Source organism: Acomys minous (genome assembly GCF_964271855.1).
Source record: "Acomys minous genome assembly, chromosome: 6".
Lineage (NCBI taxonomy): Eukaryota > Metazoa > Chordata > Mammalia > Rodentia > Muridae > Acomys > Acomys minous.
In genome coordinates, this window is record NC_140487.1 from 61,074,294 (window position 1) to 61,098,868 (window position 24,575).

General features: G+C 40.4%; 1 protein-coding gene across 5 annotated transcripts in view; it reads right to left on the bottom strand.

Moving 5' to 3' along the window:
- Nucleotides 1-547: 547 nt before the first annotated feature.
- The window catches only part of CUL1 (cullin 1), a 69,670-nt gene continuing 45,642 nt past the window's right edge, over nucleotides 548-24,575 (bottom strand). For all 5 annotated transcript variants that reach the window (XM_084786145.1, XM_084786142.1, XM_084786144.1 and 2 more), the window contains 17 exons: nucleotides 24,042-24,132; nucleotides 23,281-23,444; nucleotides 18,619-18,781; nucleotides 17,929-18,059; nucleotides 13,689-13,796; nucleotides 13,502-13,608; nucleotides 10,907-10,955; nucleotides 10,160-10,291; nucleotides 9,039-9,156; nucleotides 8,334-8,410; nucleotides 7,761-7,892; nucleotides 6,580-6,672; nucleotides 3,903-3,950; nucleotides 3,741-3,823; nucleotides 3,173-3,278; nucleotides 2,006-2,119; nucleotides 548-1,046 (listed from right to left, as the gene is read on the bottom strand). In XM_084786145.1, the coding sequence (XP_084642271.1) occupies nucleotides 966-1,046; nucleotides 2,006-2,119; nucleotides 3,173-3,278; nucleotides 3,741-3,823; nucleotides 3,903-3,950; nucleotides 6,580-6,672; nucleotides 7,761-7,892; nucleotides 8,334-8,410; nucleotides 9,039-9,156; nucleotides 10,160-10,291; nucleotides 10,907-10,955; nucleotides 13,502-13,608; nucleotides 13,689-13,796; nucleotides 17,929-18,059; nucleotides 18,619-18,781; nucleotides 23,281-23,444; nucleotides 24,042-24,132 (1,797 nt within the window). In that variant the 3' untranslated portion in view covers nucleotides 548-965. The remainder of the gene's footprint in view (nucleotides 1,047-2,005; nucleotides 2,120-3,172; nucleotides 3,279-3,740; nucleotides 3,824-3,902; nucleotides 3,951-6,579; nucleotides 6,673-7,760; nucleotides 7,893-8,333; nucleotides 8,411-9,038; nucleotides 9,157-10,159; nucleotides 10,292-10,906; nucleotides 10,956-13,501; nucleotides 13,609-13,688; nucleotides 13,797-17,928; nucleotides 18,060-18,618; nucleotides 18,782-23,280; nucleotides 23,445-24,041; nucleotides 24,133-24,575) is intronic.

Genomic DNA, 24,575 nt, shown 5'->3' on the forward strand with positions numbered 1-24,575 from the left:
AGAGAGATTCTCAGTTCTCACGCACAAGTGGAGAGGGCTGACCACCCTCCCTGCTGATCCAGGGAGTTACCAGTAATTCAGATGCTAACCTCAGTAGGCAGCCTCTTTCCAGGTTAGAACTGTGAGTGACTAGCCATCTCCTGTCCCTAACTGACGTCCGTACTATGGAGGTAGGAGAGCAGAAGGCGGCCATGAGCGCATGTTGGTTCCACTTCCATATTCCAGTTTTGCTTAGGAGTGGTAACACGGCCCAGCGCTGCACCAGTCTTGGTATTCACCTAGTCCCCGCAGGGCCAACAGCACAGTCTGCAATCACTGCCTCTCACACAACATGTTCATGGCACTCAGGATGTCTCAGAAGCAAGATCAGTGCCCAAAAAGATTAGGGACTTTAAAAATTAAGATATTACTTTTCAATCCACAGAATGCAGCCCTTTGGATTCCAGGAAGACACTGGGAATATACACTTGCACAATTATTAAGTCTTTTATTTACATATAGAAATTAGTAAAACTTAAAACAAAACCAAATGCAACTTGTACAGAAATCCTTTAATTTTCTTTATTTTCACACATTAAAAAAATGAAACACACTATACAAATGGTTTTCATAGCAGATTACACGTAGGTCCATTCAGACTCTCTCTTGTGTGCTGCCTCGGATGACAGCTGTTAACCAGGGAGCCAATGAATTGCTTTAAGTGCAGTAGCATGCGGCCTCAGCATGGAAGGTTCAGTCCCCTGTCCGTAAGGTAGGGAAATGGCGTTGGTGTCTGTTTACAGACTGAAATGTGTCAGTCCTGAGCAGTCCTGCTGTAGCTTGAGACCAACTGGTGGGAAACTGTGGTCTCAGCTTTAAAAAGGGAGGTCCAAATGGCGGCAGGCTGGCTGCTATGAACTTGAGTTGTTTCCATTCTATTCACTGGAACTATTTGTTTGTGGGTCACACAGACCCTTCTAGATGGGTTAAGCCAAGTAACTGTAGGTATCCTTTTCACCATCGACTCGCTCCAAATATTCTTTTTCGATGAGAATATCAATGCATTTCTGGGCATTATTTTAGGAGGAAGAGGGAGTGAAGGGAAGAGAAATACACATAACCATCAGGACAGAGGTCTGCCTCCCTTACTATGGCTACCCTCCATGAGAGCTCAACAGGGACCCAGTTCACCTGTCTGCCTAGCCTGGAACTAGCTGTAAAGACACTGCTTTCCTGAATGCAGTTCTTCGGTAAGCACTGCTAAGAGTGACTGGGCAACCCACAATCTGCTCTGGGCATTAAGGGAGCAAGGGATGCAGCATAGCTAGGCCAAGTTCTCCTTTTCTAACTAAGCCCAGCTGCCTCTGGCAGCATCACAGGTCAGCAGCAGCACAGGGCCTGAACGACCTCAAGCACAGTCCTAATAGCTCCCTTGGGTATTTTAGGCCTCCTGACTGCTCAGGACTTCCCCCCACTGCTACCCTTTGAGGCTCTCCAGTGGCTGAGGCTTACCCAAGTAGTTTCAGAAAAAGAAAGGCCTGCTGAGTTATTGCTAGCAGTAACTAGGCAAATGAGATCATCAGTGCCCTAGATACAGTATGTTCATACAACACAATCCCTGCATGGCAATGGAGATGGAAAAGTGTTTTCTAACAACGCAGCCTGGGATGGGTGCCCCCATACTGCCTGGCAAGTTCTCACCTGTACATCTCTGTATACTACTTCAGGCAAAACTAGCCAAGGCTGTGTTATGGCTCACAAGTCAGGACAGCTAACTACACAGAAATGTGAGGATAGGGGATAGCACAGGACTCCTTATTCTTGATTAGGGTATCAATTACAAAAATGCATTTATGACCTGTACACTTCTCTATATATTTACTTCAAGAATGAAGTTAGCTGACTTTCCATTGGTGAAGTTTTTTGTCTGAGTAAGCTAGTTCCCATTTTCATAAAACAGCCACTAATCCTTTGCTGCATGTTCCTAACATGGGAAGGGACAGCTGCTGCTCTGTAATTCCTGTACCTTGATCACGGGGACCCGAGGTTTGAACCTGGAGGACAGCTGAGTGAGGACTTCACCAAGTAACTGCTGGTGTTTCAGGACTTTCCTCATTTTCATGATTCTCACGATGGCAGCCTAATACAATCAACAAGGGAAAACACACTTAGAGCTTTAACAGCTGAGCATGAAAGTTAAAGGCAGCCTGTGCAGGCCACATCAGCTCTATTTCCACGCATGGGCAACAAGTATCCTAAAGGTCAGAGAAGGTGCAAGCAGTTAGCTTTACCATGTTTCAACCCTAATGGAACAAACATTAAAATGTTTTAGCCAAGGGGCTAGACCGATGGCTCAGTGGTTAAGAACACTGGCTCTTCTTCCAGGGTACCAGGTTTTAGTTTCCAGCTCCCAACACTCTAGTTGCAGGAGATGCAACACCTTTTCCTGGTCTCTGGGGGCACCAGTCATGCACATGTGCTCTTATGACAAAACATGCATGTAAAATATATCTTTTAAAAAGGAGACCAATGGAGCCAACAAATACAGGTGGAGGAGGGGTGCTGCAGAGACTGATGCACCAACCAAGGACCATGCATGGTGAGGACCTAGACCCTCTGCCCAGATGTAGTCAATAGGTAGCACAGTCTCCTTGTGGGTCCTATAATATGGGGTAGGGACTACTTCTGGCATGGACTCTGGTTCCCACATGTTGACCACTTCCTTCTGGCAGGGTGGCTTTGCCAGGCCACAGAGAAGAGGACACAGGCAGTCCAGATGAGACGTGATAGGCTAAGGTCAGATGTTAGGGGAGGAGGGCTCCCCTTTCTAAGGACTAAGGGAGGGTAGGGCTGGGAAGCAAGGGGTGGAGGGAGGCGCTACAATTGGGATGTAAAGTGAACAAATTAAAGAGTTTTGGCCAACTAAAAAGCACTAAAAAATAAAGAAAAGAAATTGGATCTCTAAGGCCATAGAAGCTACCCAATTCTTGCCCGCAACTCTACTATTCTCTTGTTTCTTTCAATATGCTGTATTTATCTGTTTCCCAAGAAATGAAACTATTCTCTTTTGGTACATCAAACACTCCACCCTTCCAACACCAATGTCCTGGGCCATCATTAAGCACTTGCCAATTAGAACAATATGAAGCCAACACACTTCTCTCAGTTTACCATAGACCTGGCTCACAGTCACCTGAATCAGTAGTTTGCGGTCTTCCTCTATATTTTTGTGTGTGGTTTCTTGTTCCTGCTTCTGTTCGGTTTTCATTGGTACATTGATATTAACTCTTAATTTCTTACTGTCAAAACAGGAGAGGAAATAGGTCATTGAAAAGTCTGCTTCCTTCCTGTCTTTCAACTCTGCAGGATTTGCCTCTCTAGCCTGGGGTAGAAAGTGGTTCACACCCATCTCTTCTGCATCACTTCTACCACCCACCTGGGAAGTACCCTTCCCCCAATGCTATCAAATTTTACCAGAGCTGTGATTATTATGACAGTTGATCCCTCAATTTTGTTAAGTGTAGTAACACCAAAATAATTTGACACGAAGGCTATAACATTCCATACAAGCCACTTGAGAAGACTTAATTTCAAAATAAAGAGAAAATCAAACTCAAGACTCAGCATCAAACAAAGCAGCCTGAGGACCACCTGGCAGTCACCAAGCCCGTGCAGAGTCGTTTCCCTTGGTCTGTGCTGACACTGAAGTATGCCCGGTGCCAGGGGATAAGACCCGCAGCTGTGTATTAGATTTTCCTTACTTTTTATAACCAAGATATAACTTAATTAAGGTGTCTGGCTTCAATTCGACCTCATCAACATTTGCATTTTCATCTTCCAAGACCTAGAAGAAAATAACTGTTACTTAGGCAAGTCCCAGGGAAAGGCTTTCTTCTAGCTCAACACAAAATAGACAAACATACCAGCAACTTTGACTTCAGTAAAATCTGTAGGACTTGTGCCAAAATGTCCTGCAATTAGAGAGAAATATGGTAAGCAAGAAAGAACACTTCTTTCCAGTGGCTGTCCCAGAGATTCAGCTTACTGTCCCCCACGAATGGTCATCAACCCAAAGCAGAACCCACCCAGAGAAAGTGGCACAGCTTGTTCTTTATGGCCTGAAGCACCCCCAAAATCAAAGCAAACGCTGGACACAATGTGTGGCCTCCTACTTTAATTAAACCTACAGGAAATGATTCACATCTTCAGAGCCTGAAGGTTCACAGTAAAGTTTTGTGGTGCTGGGGAATCAAACCCAAGGCTTTATGTGTGCCAGGCAAGTGCTCTACCACTGAACTATACTCCTGAACATTCACAGAAAGCATTAGGGAGCTTCAGTAGAGCCAAAGTTATACTGTACTCATGAGCATGCTGAGGCTCAGTGGTAGCTGACTTGCTGCCAAGTTGGCTTTAGTGAATTCAGTGCATCATGTGACCTCTTATCTGTAGGCAGTAGCTGGTCTGGTGATTCAGGCTAAACATAACTCTGCTCTCTTCATAATGGCACCCATGCTGGTCTGAGGCTCTGCAGGTAGGTCTGTCAGAGAGGTGGCAAGCTATGAGTTGGGGCCTGAAGGGGAGCAGCTGAAATTTCCATAAGGCAATTTTAATACTGCTTAAGAGTAGAAAAACTGGTGTGGCCCTGAGGTAAAGCCAAGTAGAAACTAGAGAGCCAGACCTGTCAGTCCTTCCAAGCAGCCAATAAAAAATGTATATACAATGTTGATACTGTAGTAGATGTGTCAATTGAAAAGTAAAATGGAAGCTGGAACTACTGCTTAGTTGGTAGAGTACTTACTTAGCATGCACAAACCCTGGGTTCAGTCTCCTGCACTGCATAAAAATGGGTGTAGTGGAGCATGCCAGTGTTCTAGTACTTAAGGATGTGTGTAGAGAGGCAGAAGGACAGTACATTCAAGGCCTTCTCTACCTAGTTAGTGAGTTTGAGGTCATCCTAGACTTTAGGAGACCCGGTTTCAAAAATAAACAAAAATCCTCAACCAAACAAAAAATAAAGTGAATAAAATTTTAAAGTCATGTATATGCTTCCCAGCACTCATGGGGACCTCAGCCTTTCTGTAATGTTGTGGGGATAAAGGAATGAATCTCCGAGGCTCACTGGTCATGTAGCATAGCTGAATGAATAAGCTCCAGATTCAATGAGAGATGTTACCTCAAAGAAAGGATGAAAAGCACTCAACAGCAACACCCCGTCTCCAACACACATATATCCATATATATATACACACACACAAATGTGCACAACTATACACACATGCAAATGGATACAATACTGACAGCCATTAAACCTTGCAAACAGAACATACTAAGTGAAATTAGGCAGTACAGAAAGCCACACACAGCTTGATTTCACTTTTATGCCATGTCTGGAGTAAGGGAGTCCATAGAGGCTAATGGCTGTCAAGGACAGGAGGTAAAAAGGGACGGCAGAGTTGTCCCTGCTGATGGTTATGGGTCTACTCCTAAGGGATGCAAATGTCCTGGAACTGGTTAGTAGTGGGGACAATTGTTTACTGACTAAATAACACTTTGAACAGTCAGCTTTGTTACATGAGATTTTGTGCTATTTGAAGATACTGTAGGTGAATGTGACTAATGGGAAGAATAGTAGGAAAAATAGGTCAAAATTTAATCTCAGAAAAATCTAGCTGGAAAGGGAGAAAAAATTGGTTAAATTAAAGAACTAGGATGCTGGGGGAGGAGGAAAGAGTTTCAGGCCATCCTGGGCTGCAGAATGAGACCATGTCTTAGAGAAATACACAAGTGCACAGAGTACAGAGTAGGAGGGAGAGAGGGGGGTAGACATACAGATTGAGTGAATGACAGACTGAGTTTAAAAATAGAGCATCTTCTCAGGCGGCAGTGGTGCACGCCTTTTAATTTTAGCATGTGGGAGGCAGAGAGGCAGATCTCTGTGACTTCAAGGCCAGCCTGGTACTGAGTTTCAGGAAAGCCAGAGCTCCACAGAAAAACTCTTAAAAAATAAAATAGAACAAAATAAAGCATTTCATAATGTCCTTAAAATACTGACAAAACAGTATTTCATAACATCTTTACAATGCTGGCATAAAAGTTTAAGGATTTAGCTGGAATTGGCCACCAGCATCACAAGTGCTAGGCACCATGTCTGCCTGAGTACCCATCTGTGTTCTCCAAAACAATTTCCTCAAAACTATAGTCAAAATCATTAGAGTGCACATGGAGCTTTACAACCCAGATCTTAGTGCCGCCGGTGTCAGCCAATGTGTTGGGTGTCCTTCACACTAGTTTTGAGATTAAATCAGGTTACTTCTTGGTGCAAACAAACCCTGCCCATTGTATAAACTTCTGACAAACGATGAGGATTCACTTGTTGCTACCCAAGGTATGTCTGAGATCCCAGTGAAGTGCCCTCTGTGGATCTGGCCTGGTCTCCTGGTGCCTTGTGGTCAGACAAAGTTTACCGGTTTTTGGTTTTTTTCCATGCTGCAAACATCTATAATGTCAGACACTCATGTCCTCTCCTCTTTCCACAACATCTCGATGAACAAAGGAATGGCAACTTCAAAGTACGAAGCAAGCGTGGAATGATAGGAATACCATTTTAATTTGAGTGCTGTCAGTCAGCTGCTGCACAGTGTAGGCATCTTCTGTGTTGTACTGAAGCAGGATTGCCATTTGGAATGTGGACGCCTTCACAGCCCGGCCCAGAAGAAAGAAAGGAGGAAGTGTGAAAACACAGGCAAAGGTCTTCACAGGTAAAACCTACTTTCACAAAATGCATTCTTCAAAGAGATGCAAAAAAGGAAAGTGAATACAAAACGGCACAAGGCCAGGGTAATGTACATTTTCCTAAAGACACCTTCCAAGCATTCAAAGGGCTTTCAGTTTTCCCATGAAATGTAACTACATAAGCATCTCCACTCTTGTGTAAATACATACCGGGTATAGAGACATGAGTCATTAGTTGTATTTTTATGCACAGTAGAACAAATATGATTTTTTTCATATAGATGATGTATATATTATGTGTATGTGTTCAGGTTGATAGAGACTTCTAGACCAGGTATAATGGTTACTTAAGTATCCTATCAATGTAGACGTTGGAAGGAGTAGTTTGAGTCACCCATCCTAAAGTTTAATGCTAAAAGAAATTTATACTTATCATCACCAGCTTGCTACTGAGACCTTCTCAAGATATGATGTATTACTTGTGAAAACATACTAAGTACAGAAGTGAGAGTAGAAAGAACCTAGACTTTGAAAGAAAACGCCTGAACAGAAAAATTGGCTCTGCAACATACAAGCTACAGTGCAGTCAGTTAGGTGGACACCAGCTTCTTATCTACAGATATCATCAGTTCCATGGCTACGTAATTCAGCACTCCACAAGGTCGGATGCACTAAGGAGTCTTACTAATGTGAGGCTGCAGAGAGCTGTGACTGGAACACGATAGTGAAATGTCAGCCTTTAAATCTGTTACCCAAGGTGTCAGGCAAGGCGCATGCCAAACCCCTACCAAAGACCATGCCTGTGGCACTGAGCACACACACTCCTAACTCAAGGAGCAAACCGAGGGTCAGAGTAAGGAGGTCACTTGTAGCCCCAGCCAGCCAGACAATATGAGTCGGGTCACGACGAGCATGCTTTACTCCCTACACTGCACTGTCTGAAGAGATGAACAGATCCCATGCTGTGAGCTGTCTAACTGGGTTCCTATGATTTGTCTTATTATCATTTAGTACTAAAGTATTTCCCCCAAATAAAAAGATGATTTTACCTGCAAAGTGTATCTGTTTTTGAAGCAGTTAGTGACTAGTTCCCCTTTGGACAGTTGATACAACCATGTCAATTTCCTGCCACTGTGACGGCTGGCGTAGAAAGCTGTAAATCGCTGATAACTGCGCTCCAACTGGATGGAAGAACAGCACTATATGGCATCAATGGCTCTACAATCTACAGTCAGCATTTCTAAATAAAGCTCCCTGCTCCCAAATACTGAGAACGAAATCAGTGCTTACAAAGAAGTGAACTACAGATGTCAGGCGACTGTCCTGTGAACACTCTAAGACACCAGACGGTAAACCAAAGCATGTGTCTACTCCAGGCCCAGTAGGTAGGCACATCCAGGGTTCATCATGCAACCAGTGAGCTTCGCCGCGTGATAGGAGTAAATGAACACTGTCTGTCGCCACAGAGCTGACCAGCCCTTTGCTATCCAACCCAGGCCTGTTTCACACTCTCCACCAACACTGCTCTGACTGCTGGACACAGAAGTGCATTCAGCACACTAAATGGACAGGCTGCCCTTTTTCCTCTCCAAAAAGAAACCAGGTAACAGAGCCACCCTTACCTCTGATGGCAAGGCAAATGTGCAAGACTGCTGAAAGGGCCACGATCCAGAACTCAGGACCTGAATACTGAAGTCCACTGGGGAATTGGAACACATTTAATTACTCTACAAATTTAAATTTCTATTGTTTTGCACATACACACAAGAAAGTCAAAATTAAAGAAAATACACTAAAAGTCATGCTTAAGTATAAAATTAAGAATTGAACAGTAAAGAGTTTCAACTTATCCAATTAAAATTAGTAAAAACGGAAGCCTAACATGTTGGTGCATATTTATAATCCAGCATCAGATGCCAAGGCAAGAGGATCATAAGTTCCAGGCAAGTAGGCTACACAGCCTGGTACCTTGTTTCCAACACTGAAATTAAGGTTGAAGAAGGAGAAACTTCTCCTCCAGGGCAATGTTTTTCCACTTTACTGTCAATGCAGAATTCCTAAGCTGGTCTGCCTGTTCAATTTCACTTTCCCCCCATGGATATGAAGTTTGGCCTGCTCACGCAGTGTGTGGCAACCAGGAATGGCTTAACAGATCCAAATACAAGGAAATGGAAAGCTCAACAGAAGACGCCTCTTGAAAGAAAGCTCCTGCTTCTTAGTCTTTCAAATTCTGACATCATCTACCACCCTCACTCCATAGTCTGCCACTTCTCTCATCTGCTACAAAGAGCCCCGAAACAGTCCTCCCTCGAGCACTCAGTACTCACAGTCCAGTGGTTCTGAGTTCGTTAGGTGCTTTTTGAACTGTTCGTTCAGATCTTTGCTTACACCAATGTCTTGAAACATTCGCTGAAGTTTGGAAGTGTACTCAAAACCACAAGCTTGCTGAAATAAACCCAGGCAACTGTCTCATTAATTTGCAGAGAAACATGAATGTATAGAATGCACATAAGGAAATTTTAGAGAAATCAATGTATGATATATCTTTATCTTTAGCTGTATGAAGCTACAACTACTACTACATTTAGTCATATCTTACGGCATAAATGTATACTGATTACTATTATAAAAAGAACATTAAATGTTGAACAACTGAGTCTTCAATATGCAATAAACATTTAAAACAAGGTATTCTACCACTGCAATAGATTACAAGTAGGAAAGGATTTAGAAACAGGTAGAGTGATACACATCTGAAAGCCACTCAGGAGTGGAAGCAAAGGATCACACATTTGAGGTTAGCCTAGGCTATCTCAATGACTATTAAGCAAAACCCTTTCATATACCAATTAATCTGCTTGTCCTTTATTCTACTACTGAACTATCTCTTCTACAATGTGCCCACTGAAGCTTAAACCTCCAGTGCGAGGTGTCTGGAGATGGGCCCTTGTGAGTTCATGAGTGTAGGGTTCTCATCACAGGCTTGGTACCTCTTTAAGAGGATGTTCCCGGAGAGCACTCCACCAGAGTGGTTGGTAGTGAGCTAGAAAAGCACGCTTCAGGAAACAGACGTAACACCTTGATCTTACACTTCTTAGCTCCCAGTATGGAGACCTAATTTCTGTGCCTAAGTCACCTAGTCCATGGTATTTTGTTTTGGCAGTTTGAGCTAAGAAAACCACTAAGCAGTCAAAGCCAACAAGGCTGAGCATGTAGGAGGCTGGTAAGGATGTGGAACTGATGAGCAGAAAGAACCCCCCAGCTAAGGAAGGACTATGCAGATCAGAAAGCCCAAAACAGGGTGGCAAAGGAAGGAAGCACTGGAGGCCTGGCTGGGAAGCAGGGCTCACACTGCACAAACTCCTCTGCCCACTGACAGTGTGGGGAAATTAATAACCACATTAATAAAGCCTGAGAAGTTGGGAGTTCTCCAGGAAAAGAAGGGCACCTTTAACTTGGAGATCATGCTTGCTTCAGCATCGTCACTTGCACTGTTCTGATGCACCAGTCTCTTGGCAAGCATCTTTGCATAGAACTTTTGAAACACATCTTTATCCTCGATGTATTTGAAGACCACCATCTGGCAAAGCCCGGGAAAGAACACATTAGCGAAGTAAACTTAGAAGCTAACTGTCTCTAGCTACCATCAGTAGCAAAGGATTGCTTGGTTTTTAGGTGGGCCTGTGTTCTAACCTGTATTGATGGCACAATTCTCCCTGAAAAGTTTACAGTAAGTATTGCCACCCTTTCCTTAAATCACAGTTGGTTAGACTAGACTTAGTTACAAGAAACAAAGTCCTTGGGCTGGAGAGATGGTTCAGTGGATTAGAGTACTTAGTGTTCTTGCAGAGGACCTGTGTTCCATTCCTAGCACTTGGTGCCTCACAACCATCTGTTACTCCAGTTCCAGGGGATATAACACCCTTCTGACCTCCTCAGGCACACGTATACATGTGGAGCATATATATACATATATGCAGGCAAAATACTCACATGCATGTAATAAAAGAAATCTTTGAAAAATTAAAACAAAAAGGAACCAAAGTACTAAAATTTTACTAAAAGTAAATTTACAAAGTAAAATTTTAGGAGTAAAATCGTAAATTCAAAATCAGATGCCTATGACTTTGCACATTTTAGGCCCTATGTAAACAGCCTTACAAAGGACAACAGGTGTGGCCACGAAGCACCTTACCACTTGATTGAGGGTGTCTTCTAGTTCTGCCTCTTCTGGATTCTTGGAACTGAAATTTAAAAGGGCAGCATGTTTACAAACAATCAAGCAGATGTGCGCACATACCACTCCGACAAACTGCCAGGGCCACATGTGGTTTCAAGTATTAAATGAGTACTCAGATCAGCTGGTGAGCAAAGGGAGGTCACTTTCCTTTCCTATGGCTGTGTTACACTGTAGCCCCATTATGGAATTTCCTATGGCTGTGTTACACTGTAGCCCCATTATGAAATATTTTATGAAATAGTCACTTAGACTATCTAAGATGAAAATCAACAGAAGTTAATTATAAGTAAACTTTAAGATAATTCATTTAAATATCTGTAAATGAGCTTCATTCTTACAATTGCTCCCTATAATCTGTATACTTTTACTTTAAAAAAATAAAAGAGCACATAATTTGTTTAACGGCCTAATAATTAAAGATAATAAAAAGGTATGAGCCATGGGTAAGATGTGCTTTCACCTGTGGTCATATCTACAAAACAACTGATTAATGTATTCTATGGATATATATTAAGCAAAGGCGAATTAAGGGTAAACTGTTGCTTTTGATATATATAAGTGTTTGTAAAATGAAGAGGTTTCCTTCAACCCTAGACAAAGACAACTAAGGAACGTAGAGAGGAGAAATAGTCTTCCTCAATAACAGCATACCAATTGGTTATCTAATGCCAAGGTTAGCCTGAAATCATATACATACAAGTAGTATTATATAGACTAAGCAGGTTGTATTTATATATTTAAGAACACACACACACATACACACACACACAGCCAACAACAATTAAAGAAAAAGAGACCATGGATTTGAAATTGGATGGGTGGGGCATAATATGGGAGGGGGTTTGGAAGGAGGAAAACGTAATTATATTACCATCTCAAAAAACAGAAACAAGCAAATGTAAAAAAAACAAAACAAAACTGGTCACCAAACAATCTCTATAAAACAATGTTGTGATTTGTTGTTGTTTTAAGACATCCCAAGCTTCCCTCCAACTCATGGAAATCCTTTTGCCTCAGCCTGAGTGCTGGGATTACAGGTGTGCATCATCATATCGACTATGAAAAGTGTTTAAGAGAGTTGGCTCAGCTGAGTGGTGGTGGTGCATGCTTTTAATCTCAGCACTTAGGAGGCAGAGGCAGGGGGATCTCTATGAGCTTGAGACCAGCCTGGTCTACAAAGTGAGTTCCATGACAGCCTATCTTAAAAAACAAAATCAAAACAAAACAATAAAAAAGAGAGCTGGCTCAGGTAGTTTCTCTCTCCTTATTGTTCAATGCCAACTAGACTCCACTTGTTAAAGGAACACTCTGGGATGTTTCCATCACTCACCTCTACCAGCCTTAACTAACTGGATGTAGATAATTATGGAAACACAATTGCTTGTTATGTACAAACTGAAGGCCTCATGGAGAAGCTCTGTATTTAAGTTACTTTCTACAAGTCTTAAGAGGCTCCAAGTTTAAACTCCTTTTTCCAAACCAGCAAGATGGCAAACTGAAAGGTGCTTGTCACTAAACTTGATGATCTGAGTTTAACGCCAGCACTTCACATGGTGGAAGGAGAACCGATTCTTGCGCGTTGTCCTCTGACCTCCACAGATGCACCATGGCACATAGCATCCAAAATAAAATACTCAAATTCCCACTGGCCTGGGAGGATGGCTTTCTGGCTAACTAAAATAGACAGCTATTAAAAAGTAATAAAAATGTAAAAACAGAGATAGCAAGTGAACCCTAACCAATGTTTCCCCACCATGTACCAAGCAGACAGCACAGTTCTCTGAGTACAGTTTAGGTGTGCTGCTGAGCTACAACCAGTCCAAGGATGCTGCATGGCCTACATTTTGTACTATTATTTTCCAGTTCATTCATGATGATGATGATGATGTTACCTAGGTCAGCTAGCACTTAGGAGTCATAGTGAATGCATGTGGTAAGGGACTGTGTAGGCTCATCACCTGTCCCCTTCATTGCATTTAGTGGTGTGGTATGTGGGACACTAAGGCAAACCTTGAATATTTCTGAACAAAAAACTGTGAAAGGGAGAGAAGCTGAGGGAAGCTGGACACAAACAAACAACAGAAACAAAACACAGAGGAAGAAGCCATGCCTGACCATACCACCGCCAGCTCTGAATACAGGTAATATTAGGAAAAGTATCAGATGAGATATATGGTGACTGAAAAATGAAATATAAGTAGTACAAACAAATGACCAAATAAAAGCAAAACTTGAAGGTACATAGAAGGCTAGACATGGTAGTGTGCTCTGTAACCCCAGTATGTGGGAAGTTGTGGGAAGGGGAACTGCTGGGAGTTTTGAGGCTAACCTGAGCTATAAAGCAGCTCTGTCAAAAGCAAAGTTTGTAGTGTAGACCAACACACAATCCACATTGTAGTACTCAGTCTTCTACTGCTCAAAAAGCCAGTGGGAGCTGATGCAGGTTTCAAGAAATGTGATGCAATGCAAGCAAATGTAATACAAATACTGATATCTTTTTATAAAACAGGGGTTTAAATAGGGGTACCATTAAAAAAAAAAAGTCAGTACCTTTTCTTCAATAAGGAGTCACAGTACCGAGCAAGCAGCTCAGGGGATTTACTGGATGACTGGGCCATTTTGGTAACTGCATTGTTGTTTATGAAGCGACCACAAGCCTGTGTTATATATAAAAGACAGTTAGAGAAAAGGTGTCCTATACATACATACTAAACAGCCAGCACAGTGACACTCTTACCTTATCAAGTGCAGCCACAAAGCCAGCATCATTGTTGAATGCTGACATCACCAGGGCATTGTATTTTTTATGAACATCCAGCACTGTCTGTACATACATCTTGGGGTCCTTATGTAGAGGAAAAACCACAAACAGGTATTAAAGCACACATCCTCTGCTGCTATAAAATGTTCTACAAGTTTTAACTATATCTTCAAAGAAGTTAACATGTTCAGAAATACCACCACTGAAAACACACAGGACATTGTATTTATATGTAAAACAAAATAATTCTTCAGATTAAAAATAAAATACTTAAAAAAACTTGAAAAGATCATTAAAGTTATTTTTCAAACATAAGAAGTTCTGAACACAGAAGGGAATGCCCAATGGCAACTGTGTGGCCAAGGTCAGGTGTGAGCACCGGCGACTTGGGGGTGGGGTCAACAGAGACTTCAGACAAAGGAACACAGTGGAAGATGCTAAAAAGGACAGTACTGGTGGGAGATAAAGAAGATGGATGGGGGAGGAATCACACAATGGTCGTGATCAGGAGCCACTATCTGCCAGCCAAGGACCCATAATGTGAGGCAGGTATCATTTTTAATGTCCACCTTAGATGATTAAACTAAGTTTCACTTCTTACTAAAGTAAGTGGCAGTTGAGCCAGGTAGAAGACCCCTGAGAAGGCCCAGTGGAAGGACACATGGAGGCAGGTAAGCTCTTGACTATCCCCTTCATAAACCAGGAGCTTCAGGTGCACAGAAATGAAATATACTCTGGCAATGCCTCCAAATTCCTGATGTGCTATTTCACTGTTGATATTTTTGACAGCCTCTCTCTATGTAGCCCAGGCTGGTCATGAACTGGGTACCATGCTGCTTCCCTGGCTGAGACTGCAAAGGTACACCACTGTGTCCAGACCCCTTCCTGACACACTATCTTGTATGATTCAGGAATGAGAAAACAGAAGACCCTGAATATTGATAACTACACATTTTCCTGCATTTAAGATGAGCGTGCACACACACACACGCGCGCGCGCGCGCCCCTATTTTAACTTTTCCAGTTAAGATAGAGTTCTCAGCCCAAGTCTGCTGCACAGGGTGTGCATTTGAAGAGGGGTAATTTTATGGAGAGTATATTCCAAATTCTATATTTTAACTGGAAAAGTTAAAGTTGGGGGTCGTCTTATAGGTCAGAAAATAAGGTACATGTTTGGTAAATTTTGCTTTTAATTAATAATAGGTAAAACCATAACCCTACTATACAATCATTTTCTATACATTGTAAGTGTCTTATATAAAAATATAACAGATGCAAAATTATGAAAATATGGTATGATGGTACAATTCCACTGAGATGGAAATATGGTCTTTACTGATATAATCAGATAATCTGGTCCCTGTCTCATGACAACTATTCCTGTATGTTACAGAGATGGCACTACTCTAAAGAAAGCATTAGCAAGCACCCACAAGTCAAGCAAGTACCTTACTTCTTATGGGCTCTTCTTTTTTAAGGAATACATTTTCCACTTTGCTTGACTTTGAAAGTGCTATTCAGGATAATTAAGACAAATTAAATGTTAGCTGACCAAGTCACGGTAACGTCAAATACTAGTCTATTTTTATCATAGGAATATATATCCTAGGTTTAACAGATAGATATAATTCTATAGATAGATAAGGTAAAATAGTTAAGGTCTTCAAAAACCTCAGAAAAGGTTTCTGAATTGATCGTAACTGGAAAAATGAGACTTGGCCAATTAGCTGGAATAGATTCACCTGAGATTGTGGTTCCTTTTACTAATGTTGAGATTGCTTCATCATGGCAGACAATGACCACTAGCAGAGAGCTTGCAGTGATGTTTTGGGAGAAATTAACAATAGATAAGCAAGTGACTTCAATTCATAAAAAGAAGTAACTAGAGTCCTCATCATATAGTAAAGAAGATTGCAATTTCTGGTGCTCCTCATTTTACACTGATGCCAATAAATCACAAAGGGCAGGTTATAAGTCAGAAAATATAAGTAAGGTGATTGAGAGTCCTTATGATTGAGTTCAAAAGTCAGAATTATATGCTTGTCTTGTAGGATTATGTAAAAGGTTTTTTTAAAAGTTTCATTTTATTAGAGATATATAATGGAGCACTGTCAGTCTTAATTTGTTTAGGTATACTCAGAATTGCCATACTTCTAATAAATGCATAACAGAACCAGTCTTTTCAGAACTTAAAACTGTTGCCTGTTGAAAAGCTCAATATGCGTCTACAGCACGGTACACATATTTCAGTTTACCAAACTCTATGAAATGAAATACATCCATTTGCCAAATTTCATTTCTTTGACTACCTTTTGGGTTACTTCCTACAGGTAATGGAGTTTGATGAGACAAACACCAGTGATTTAAGACACACTATTTATTCTCATTATTGTAACTTGTTTGCTCCCTTTTGCTCCTAACATATATATTTTGCCTGTCAAACAGCCAGATCTAAGAGTCAGGCTACAGTGAACAAAATTCTGAGTTTGTTTTTTAAGACAGGGTTCTCTAACCTTGGGTGGTCAAGAACTCACTAGGTAGCCCAGGACGGCCTTGAACCAACAGGGGCTCACTTTAGTACTTGTCACTGTACAGCACAGTTTACATTAGAATTTAGTTTGAGGTGGCATAAAGACTGGTTTGGAAATGAATTGCGTCCACAATGAGTTTATTTACCGAAGAATTAAAGTCTTCTTTTTGTTGGAAAAAAATGGTGTAGCCAATCTGGTTTTTGCTACTTGTGGGTTTTTCTTTCCCCCACCCTTTATCTCCTCCTCTCCCCCTTTCACCCCCATATCACTAGATAGGAGAGAAAAAAGGGTAGATGGGAGAGAGAGAGAAATTCTTGAATCTGATTTCTTTCTTGTTTCTTTTTTGAGCAAGCAATTAACAAACCACAAACACCACCCTGAACAACGACCCTGCCCATTGGGAGCCCTAGCATTTATATACCCTCTGGTTCCTAGAATTTCAAATGTCACTCTCAGAAACTGTCTGCACCTGGCAAAACCACACCTCTGTTAAGAGCTGGAGGCAAATCATAGTCAGATGCTATGGACAATCTGAAGCAGCACCACATCCCTATACCTGGAACTAAAAGGAAAACACATTCTTTCAATATTCCCGTGGGTTTTGTTTTGGTTTTTTTCTTTTTTGTTTTTTGAGACATGGTTTTTCTGTGTCGTCCTGGCTGTCCTGGACTCATTTTGTAGACCAGGCTGGACTCAAACTCACAGATATCCACCTGCCTCTGCCTCCCTGAGTGCTGGGAGTAAAGACATATACCTTCCATGTCTGGCTATTTCTGTATTTTTTAAAGAAACCAAAATTCCAGAATTTTCAAGAATGTCACACTATATCTTAGATATAAAATGCTAGATTTAAAAAATTATTGTATAGTGGGGGTTTGTTGTTGTTGTTTTTTTTTTTTTGGCTCCATAGCAAAAGAAGTTAAACTATGCTTATTCTCCTGAGGTTATAGATCTATCATTCACAAACTTATGATATCTTAGGTGATGGCTCAACAGTTAAGAATGTGTATTGTTCTTACAAAGGACCAGAGTTTAGTTCCCAGCACCCAAGCTGGGTGACTCACAACACCCTCTTCTGACTTCTGTGGGCACAAACCTATTTTTGACACAGTGAAAAAATATTAACAAACAAACAAAGTTTAAAAAAAAAAAAGTCTAGAGAGAGCACTCAGCAGTTAAGATCACTGCTTGTTCTTCCAGAGGTTCAGGGTTCAGTTCTCAGCACCTACACAACAGCTTACAACCATTCACAATTCCAGTCCCAAGGACTCTGAGGCCCTCTCTATTCTGACCTCATCAGGCATACATACATTCACACAGAAACACTTATACACAATAAAACAAGACAAAATTAAAAAGATTATCAATACTTAAAAGGTGCTAGAGAGGGCTGAGTGGTGGTGCAAGCCTTTAATCCCAGCACTCAGAAGGCAGAAGGGGTAGGTGAATCTTTGTATATGCAAGGCCACCATGGGCTACATAATGAAACCCTGTCTTTAAAAAAAGAGTGCTAGAATAATTTAAGGATTTTGTGGACTTTCTACTTCCAAAAGCCAAAACAGGTTCTCTGTGAGTGTCAGTAAGACCTTAACTGCACATAGTTACAAACAAAGGTGTACTGTACACACCTGTAGTTGACATGTGGAAATGCTGGCTCAACTGCTTTTCAGGCAGGTACTACTTACATTTAGGGCAGCTTCTCCACACTTCTCAATTGCTGCAAGACCCTGATTATGAATATGTGTTTCTAGTAGTTTTTTCAATTCTCCTAAGCCATCCTGAATTCTAGATACAAGATTATACATGCGGCCCAAATCTGAAAGAAAAAAGGAGCCAAATTTATGCATTGAAACCAACTGTACATACCTATTCTGCTCATAATACACCTGTATCAAAGTGAAAGAGACAGTGAAATAGGAAAACATCTTCTAGATCTGGTGGGTTTTTTCTTTTTAAAGTGACAACAGAGTCAGGCAGGCTATTAGAAATTTATTTCTCCTCTACCATAAGAATATGCTAATGTAACAGAGAAAAAACACTTAATGCTTTCTAAACTCCTGATGAGATATTTATGTCCCAAAAGGTACTAAAACATTAAAAATTAGATAAACATAATACAGATATCTACTTCAACTATAAGTCATGAAGGGACTGCTCGAATTATTCACTTCATGTATGTGTTAAATCTATGATGGTTAAAGATGGGAAATCCTAAATCCCAACAAAGTGACTGAACCACTAACAGTTCCCACTAGCACATATGACAGGCAATTAAGGCAAGGGAAAACAAAAGCATCTTTTCAAAGAAAGAAGAATACTCAAACACAAAACAAAACAATCTGCATAAGAAAAGTATAAGGAACAATTATATTCACCTTCATTCTTGTCAGCATCCAACAAATTCTGAAACTCTGTGTGGAAAATTTCCAAGTGTTTTTCAATGAGCACCTGCTCACATTTCCGTGCTAGCTCATCTTGTGTGCTCTCGTGGAGGTAAACCTGAACCCTCCTCTGCTCCTCAAGCAAACGAGCCTCAGCCTGCAGAGAAGTAAATAAAATCAAACCAATGAATGGTTTGATTTACTTTTAAAGAACTATTCTGTGAACAACAAATTAAATTTACAAATCTTCTAGTAAAGTAGGATTAGGAAAAAGGGAAGAGGCGTTAGACTGTAGGGTGACTGCCAACCACAATATTAGAAAGCCACTGGTATGTTCTACTTTCTCTTTAATACAATGCTCTAATCCTTTTAAGAGTCCTAAGAACATTATCATAAGTAACAGTTCAAATGTCTTCATATCATTTTTCTTTTGGTAAATGGTACTTTACATTTTGGAGGCAATGATCTCCACTCCTGTGAGAGAAACCTACAGCTCCTCTCCAGCATGTGGACATTGAACTAAGAAGTTCTAGGAAGGGAGGGAGGGAGGGAGGGAGGGAGGGAAAAAGGAAAGACAGAGGGAAGGACAGATGAATAGATAGATGGATGATGAACACTGCAGCCCTCCCTTGTCAATCACTGAACATGCACTTCTAAAGCCCATTTGGACTTAGCAACTTAGGAATCTCAACTTCTTGGACTTTTTTTTTCCCAAGCAAGAAAGGCTAGCAAATAATTTACACAACAGAAACCCAAGTAAAAAACAGTGTATTTCAGAATCTGTCACCAGAAACATATGGTATAGAGTAACTGAGGAATTCCTACATTATCAGAACAAGGAAGAGATTTTAATGATAGTATCAAATTACTCAGATGATCTGAATAAAAAAAGACAAAAGCTCTCCACACAGACGTCTCACATTTGGTATAATTGTGGATGTATCTGGAGAATTGCCATTGGAATTTAATAAACATTCAATACCAAGAAAACAGCTGACTAGGCAAAGCCTGGACCAACAAATGTGACAGGAGGGCAGCTAGAGCCACAGCATACACTCACACTTGGCAAAAAGCTAAACATGCAAAGTAAACTTAATTATAGCAAACTGTATTAATCACAAAGTCCGAATCCTAAACACAGAATAACCTCTAACAAACTAGTAAGTATATCTAAAAACTGTAATGAGGGAACAGATAAGGCACAAATAAACATGAAAGTTTTGAAGTTAGTAAATTTCTAATAAGAAATTTGAAAATCAAAATATGCCAAAATAACTTATAATATACACTTGATAAATGAAATATTATCCAGTAAAATATACTAAATAATCAAAGTAAAACAGCACCCAGCTTGGGGGAATAAAAGGCCCATGGCAACATTCCAGTCTGGTAACTGTCCGAGGCTGTGGGTCTGTCCCTGTGTATTCCAGAAAGTCTTTAATTTGTACTTTTGTTTCTTGGATTAAAAAGTTCTTTTAAGACAATAAATTCTAAGTTCAGGCTCTGCTGTTGAATTCAGGGTTTCATTCCATCTCATACTGAAGAACAGAAGCAGATAAATACTGAACTACCACTCTTCCTATTTAAGTTACATCTGTTTCTTAGAACACACATCTTCCTGGTCTGGAAAACAAACTCATCCTTCTCAGAAGATAGGCTAACTTTGATGTCCTTGTGGATTTACTCTGGAGACAGACTCTAGTGGCAGTTTACAGGGCTTCCTGCAGGGGCCAGATGGCAGGGAAGAGGAAACAGGTCTCGAACTCGGAAACAATTTGTGGCAGCAATTATCTTTGCCATCACTTGTGTCATGTACTGATCATGAAATATCAAGATCATATTTAAATGACTTAAGTACCCTAAAATGCTCATGACAATGACCCTGATTAACTCCATTTGAATCAATTCTCAACAAAAACAAAACAGAACCCAAAGGTTGGTAAGCAACTTAATAAATAAGACATTTTCTTTCCTTTCCCTTCCTTCCTTCCTTCCTTCCTTTCTTATGCATGAAGTACCCACAGAGGCCAGAAGAGGTTTCTGGATCCTTCAGAAGCGGTTACAGACGGTTGTGATCCAACATGGGGGTACTGGAAACCAAACTCAGGATCTCTCCAAGAGCAATGCCCACTCTTTACTGCTGAATAATCTCTCTAGCCCATATCTTATTTTTAAATAATAAAAATATTAGGAATTTAGAATATTCAAACAAGTTCATTTTTTTAATAGGTCAGATTAGTCTTAATCACATTAGGTTGATTTTAAATTTTAATATGGCTTGTAGGTGTTCAGCCAATAAAGCCAACCTTGAATGGGCCAATGTTTACACTGAAATACTCCTAATGACAGCAACCCCTAGGGACTGTGAATACCTGGCCCAAGTTGGCTGTTGAAAGCAGGATATTTTCTGAAAGCTAATCTTTACTTCAATATTATTCCTCAGATGTTGTATTCTACATGGTTGTTTTAATATAAATGTAATTTCTCCCCGAGTTACTGAAACTGTCACTTTTATCTGGTGGTCTTATACTTGCCCAGGCACAGGCTGGAGACTCTGAAGAATACATGTATAAGACCAAAGTCCTTCATCAGATTTGCTTTGCCATACATTTCTATAAAGCCTTTAATAAAACATCCAATGCATACATAGTTTCAAATCCCCTTTCACATTATTCTAAAAGTAAAGCTTGCTAAATCTTCAATACTACTGTACTGTTATTATCCCTCTTTCACTGGTGAGTAAACTAAGGCACATAATGGTTAAGGTCATTCTTTAACCTTTAAAACTAATGGCCCAGTTTGTGATACAAGGATATAAGATTACCTCTACATGAGGTAAAGTGTTCATGTGGCTAAATTTATACATTGCTCATGGTTCTTAGAGTCTGAATTATAGATTTCAGGAACAAGATAGGAAGTCATGTTTGGTAAGACTTCTAAGTGGGTCAAGGACCAAACCTCTAAAGCTTTTAGAGAGCTTTCTGGATACCGGGGCAGGCTGGGTTGCAAACACCCTACCCACCAGGCACTGTTATTCTCAAAGCTACCAAAATCTAAGAAGTAGATTTCCTTGTTTAGCGTGCATGTAGCACTGCCCTAAAAGCTGCTTTCCTTGAATTACTACTACTGTCACCTGCATGGGCAGCAGACATCACCATAAATTATGAAGAAGTCTATGAAGGGCAGGCTGGCACCACAGTGATGTGCAACATGGGGGAAGGTTCCACTTTAAAGATAGTTTAAGGAAAAAATAACTACTGGGCTGGCAAAATGGCTCAGTGGGGCTAAGGGTACTTGCTGCTAATCCTGATGACCTGAATTCGATTCCTGGTACTTAATATGGAAAAAGAACCCATCTAAATGTATGCTACCATGGCTCACATATGCTACACACAAACATACAAAATAAATAAATAAATGCAAAAATATTTCAAACAGTTCAAGATACCTGTTTACAAAAAAACAGTTATACTGCAAAATTAGATAATGAGCAATACCAGGATTCAAAACAGATTATGCCTCAAATTCTTTTAAGAAACCGGTTAGTTTTCAGCTACATACAAAACACACATAAAAAGCTACTATTATCCCACATATGTAACTGTATAGTTCCATTTCTGTTGAATTTTGAGTCACCAGAAATGTGTAAATGATTTTCCATTTAAAGCTTAGAAGGCCCATAAGTGTACCATATGAAAATGCACTCTGAACACAAGCTGGGCGTGGCTTTCTCTGTGTCAGAAGCAGGGTGGTTAAGCTTAGGTTTTCTTTCTTTGAAAATGGAAGAAATGACTTGGCAGTCCATTTCCTGCCCACGAGAGGGCAAAGTAGGCATTAGACTTAGTATGAACCAGACTCTTGAAAATTTAGTACATGCAGGCAAGGAAAGTCACCAAACTATATGGTCTGTGGGAAAAATCCTGCTGCACCCGTTTCCTGCTTATTTGCACACTGCCATGACTGCTTTTGAGTCATAACAGCAGAGTTGCACAGTGGCAGAAGAGATCATATATAGCATGCAAAGCCTCGATATTTACTGCCTGGCACTACACGTAACAGAAAGCTTGTTGACTCCTCACATAGTCATTCCGCAGACCCTACATCCAGAATCCCTGAGTGTCCAAGAAAAAGAGCAAAGAAAAATCCTATTAGAAGTTAATGGAAGCATTGTGTAGTAAAATAAAGCAAGCAGAAGAATACATGGCTTCACCTTTGGATCTTCTCCCAAATCAGAATTTAGATCCTTCCTTCTAATATAATCTTGAAGGCTAAGCTATGATTCTCAGGGAATATTTTAGGAGAAAAACAGGAAAAACTGGGGGGGGGGGGGAGGGAGATCTGGAATATCTGCTTTCTTATTATTTTCTTTCTGACATAAAATTCTGAGGCCTGTCTACTAGCCAGATGCAGGTCAACAGGAGCCGATTCAAAAACATGGAAGGCATGCAGCTATCAAGGCACCTCTCTGTGCAAGGGGAATATTCACTTATGATTATCAATTTGTAAAAATCCCTTGAAGAGTTATAGGAGCTAGGCCTGCTGACATGCTGTGACAGCAGTGCCAAGACTGACTTATGAGGAACACTGCACTACCAGACCTCACTGGAGGAGAAATGACTAACTTATATCTACTTTACATACTATGTTTAAGCTTACCTTTTTCATATATTCAGTAACTGGGTTCTGCTGCAAGAATTCAGTACTTTCTCTGGTATAAAATCTCTCTGTGTCAGCCAAAAATTGAGATTCAAAGGATTCTTTATACACTGTTAACGTAGGGCCCTTTGCAAATGCATCATCTTCATTCAGCCCCAATTCCACTAGAAATAAATATGAGCTGTGTTTAAATTACCATATTTTTTTGTTATAGTTCACAGTTAATACTTTGGTGTAGCATTCAGGTTTAGTTACACTTAAAAGATCAATGTGAAATAGAAGGTTGTAAGGTAACTGTTAATTTACTAGTACTGAAGTATGCTTGTTTCAATAAAAGAAAACACAAAACAGTAAACTCCAAGACGAATAACAAACAGCTAATCATCTCTACCTGTGCCAGGGGACACTTCAAAATGACCACAAGTTCAGTTAGAGAAAGTTTACATTTCCAAAAGCAATCTAAATGTTGCACAACACAAACCCATCTGAGCTGGAACTTAATCAGTGTCTCAATCTCATTTGTCAGGCTAATATAAGGCTACTATATCATTTAGCTCAAAAACTTATGTAGTAATATATAAAAGTAATTCCTTAGCAAAATGTCCTTAAAGTACAAAGATTAAATATGTTTTATGATTTGTAAACTTACTACTTAAAAATACCTTAAAGATGGATTAATACTTGATAAAATTTAGATGAATGTTAGAGCATTATCACAATTGCCATGTGATATGAAAACTGAATAAAAGTAAATTATTTACCATAAGATTGTACAACTCCACTTATCAGTCTTGTATTGATGGTTTCGCCATTTCTTTCCTTTTCAATCAGTTTTAAGACAGCATTTGTTACCTTTAAGAACACATACACACACAATAAAATATTACAGGTCAAAATGTATCTTATATATACATTTAAAGCCACTAAATAATACAAGGTAACAAGTATTTTTGAAGGATGAGTATCTGCATGTGTGTGTGTGCAGACCAGAGGACAATCTCAAGCACTGTTCCCCAGGAGTCATCCACCTTGGTTTTTGAGACAGTCTCACAGCCACAGAGCTCATTTAGGAGGCAAATTTGGCACTGGCCTGGGAGCCCTAGGGATCTGCTGGACCCTACCTCCCCATTATTGGGATCACTAGGGGGCATCACCATACCTGCTTTCTTCTATGGGTACCCCAGGTCTACCCATAGAGCCTCAGGTCTACCCCGGGTCCTCATGCTTGCATGGCAAGCACTTTATCAACCGAGCCATATCCCCAGCCCAACAAATACTCCTGAGATAGTTCAAAG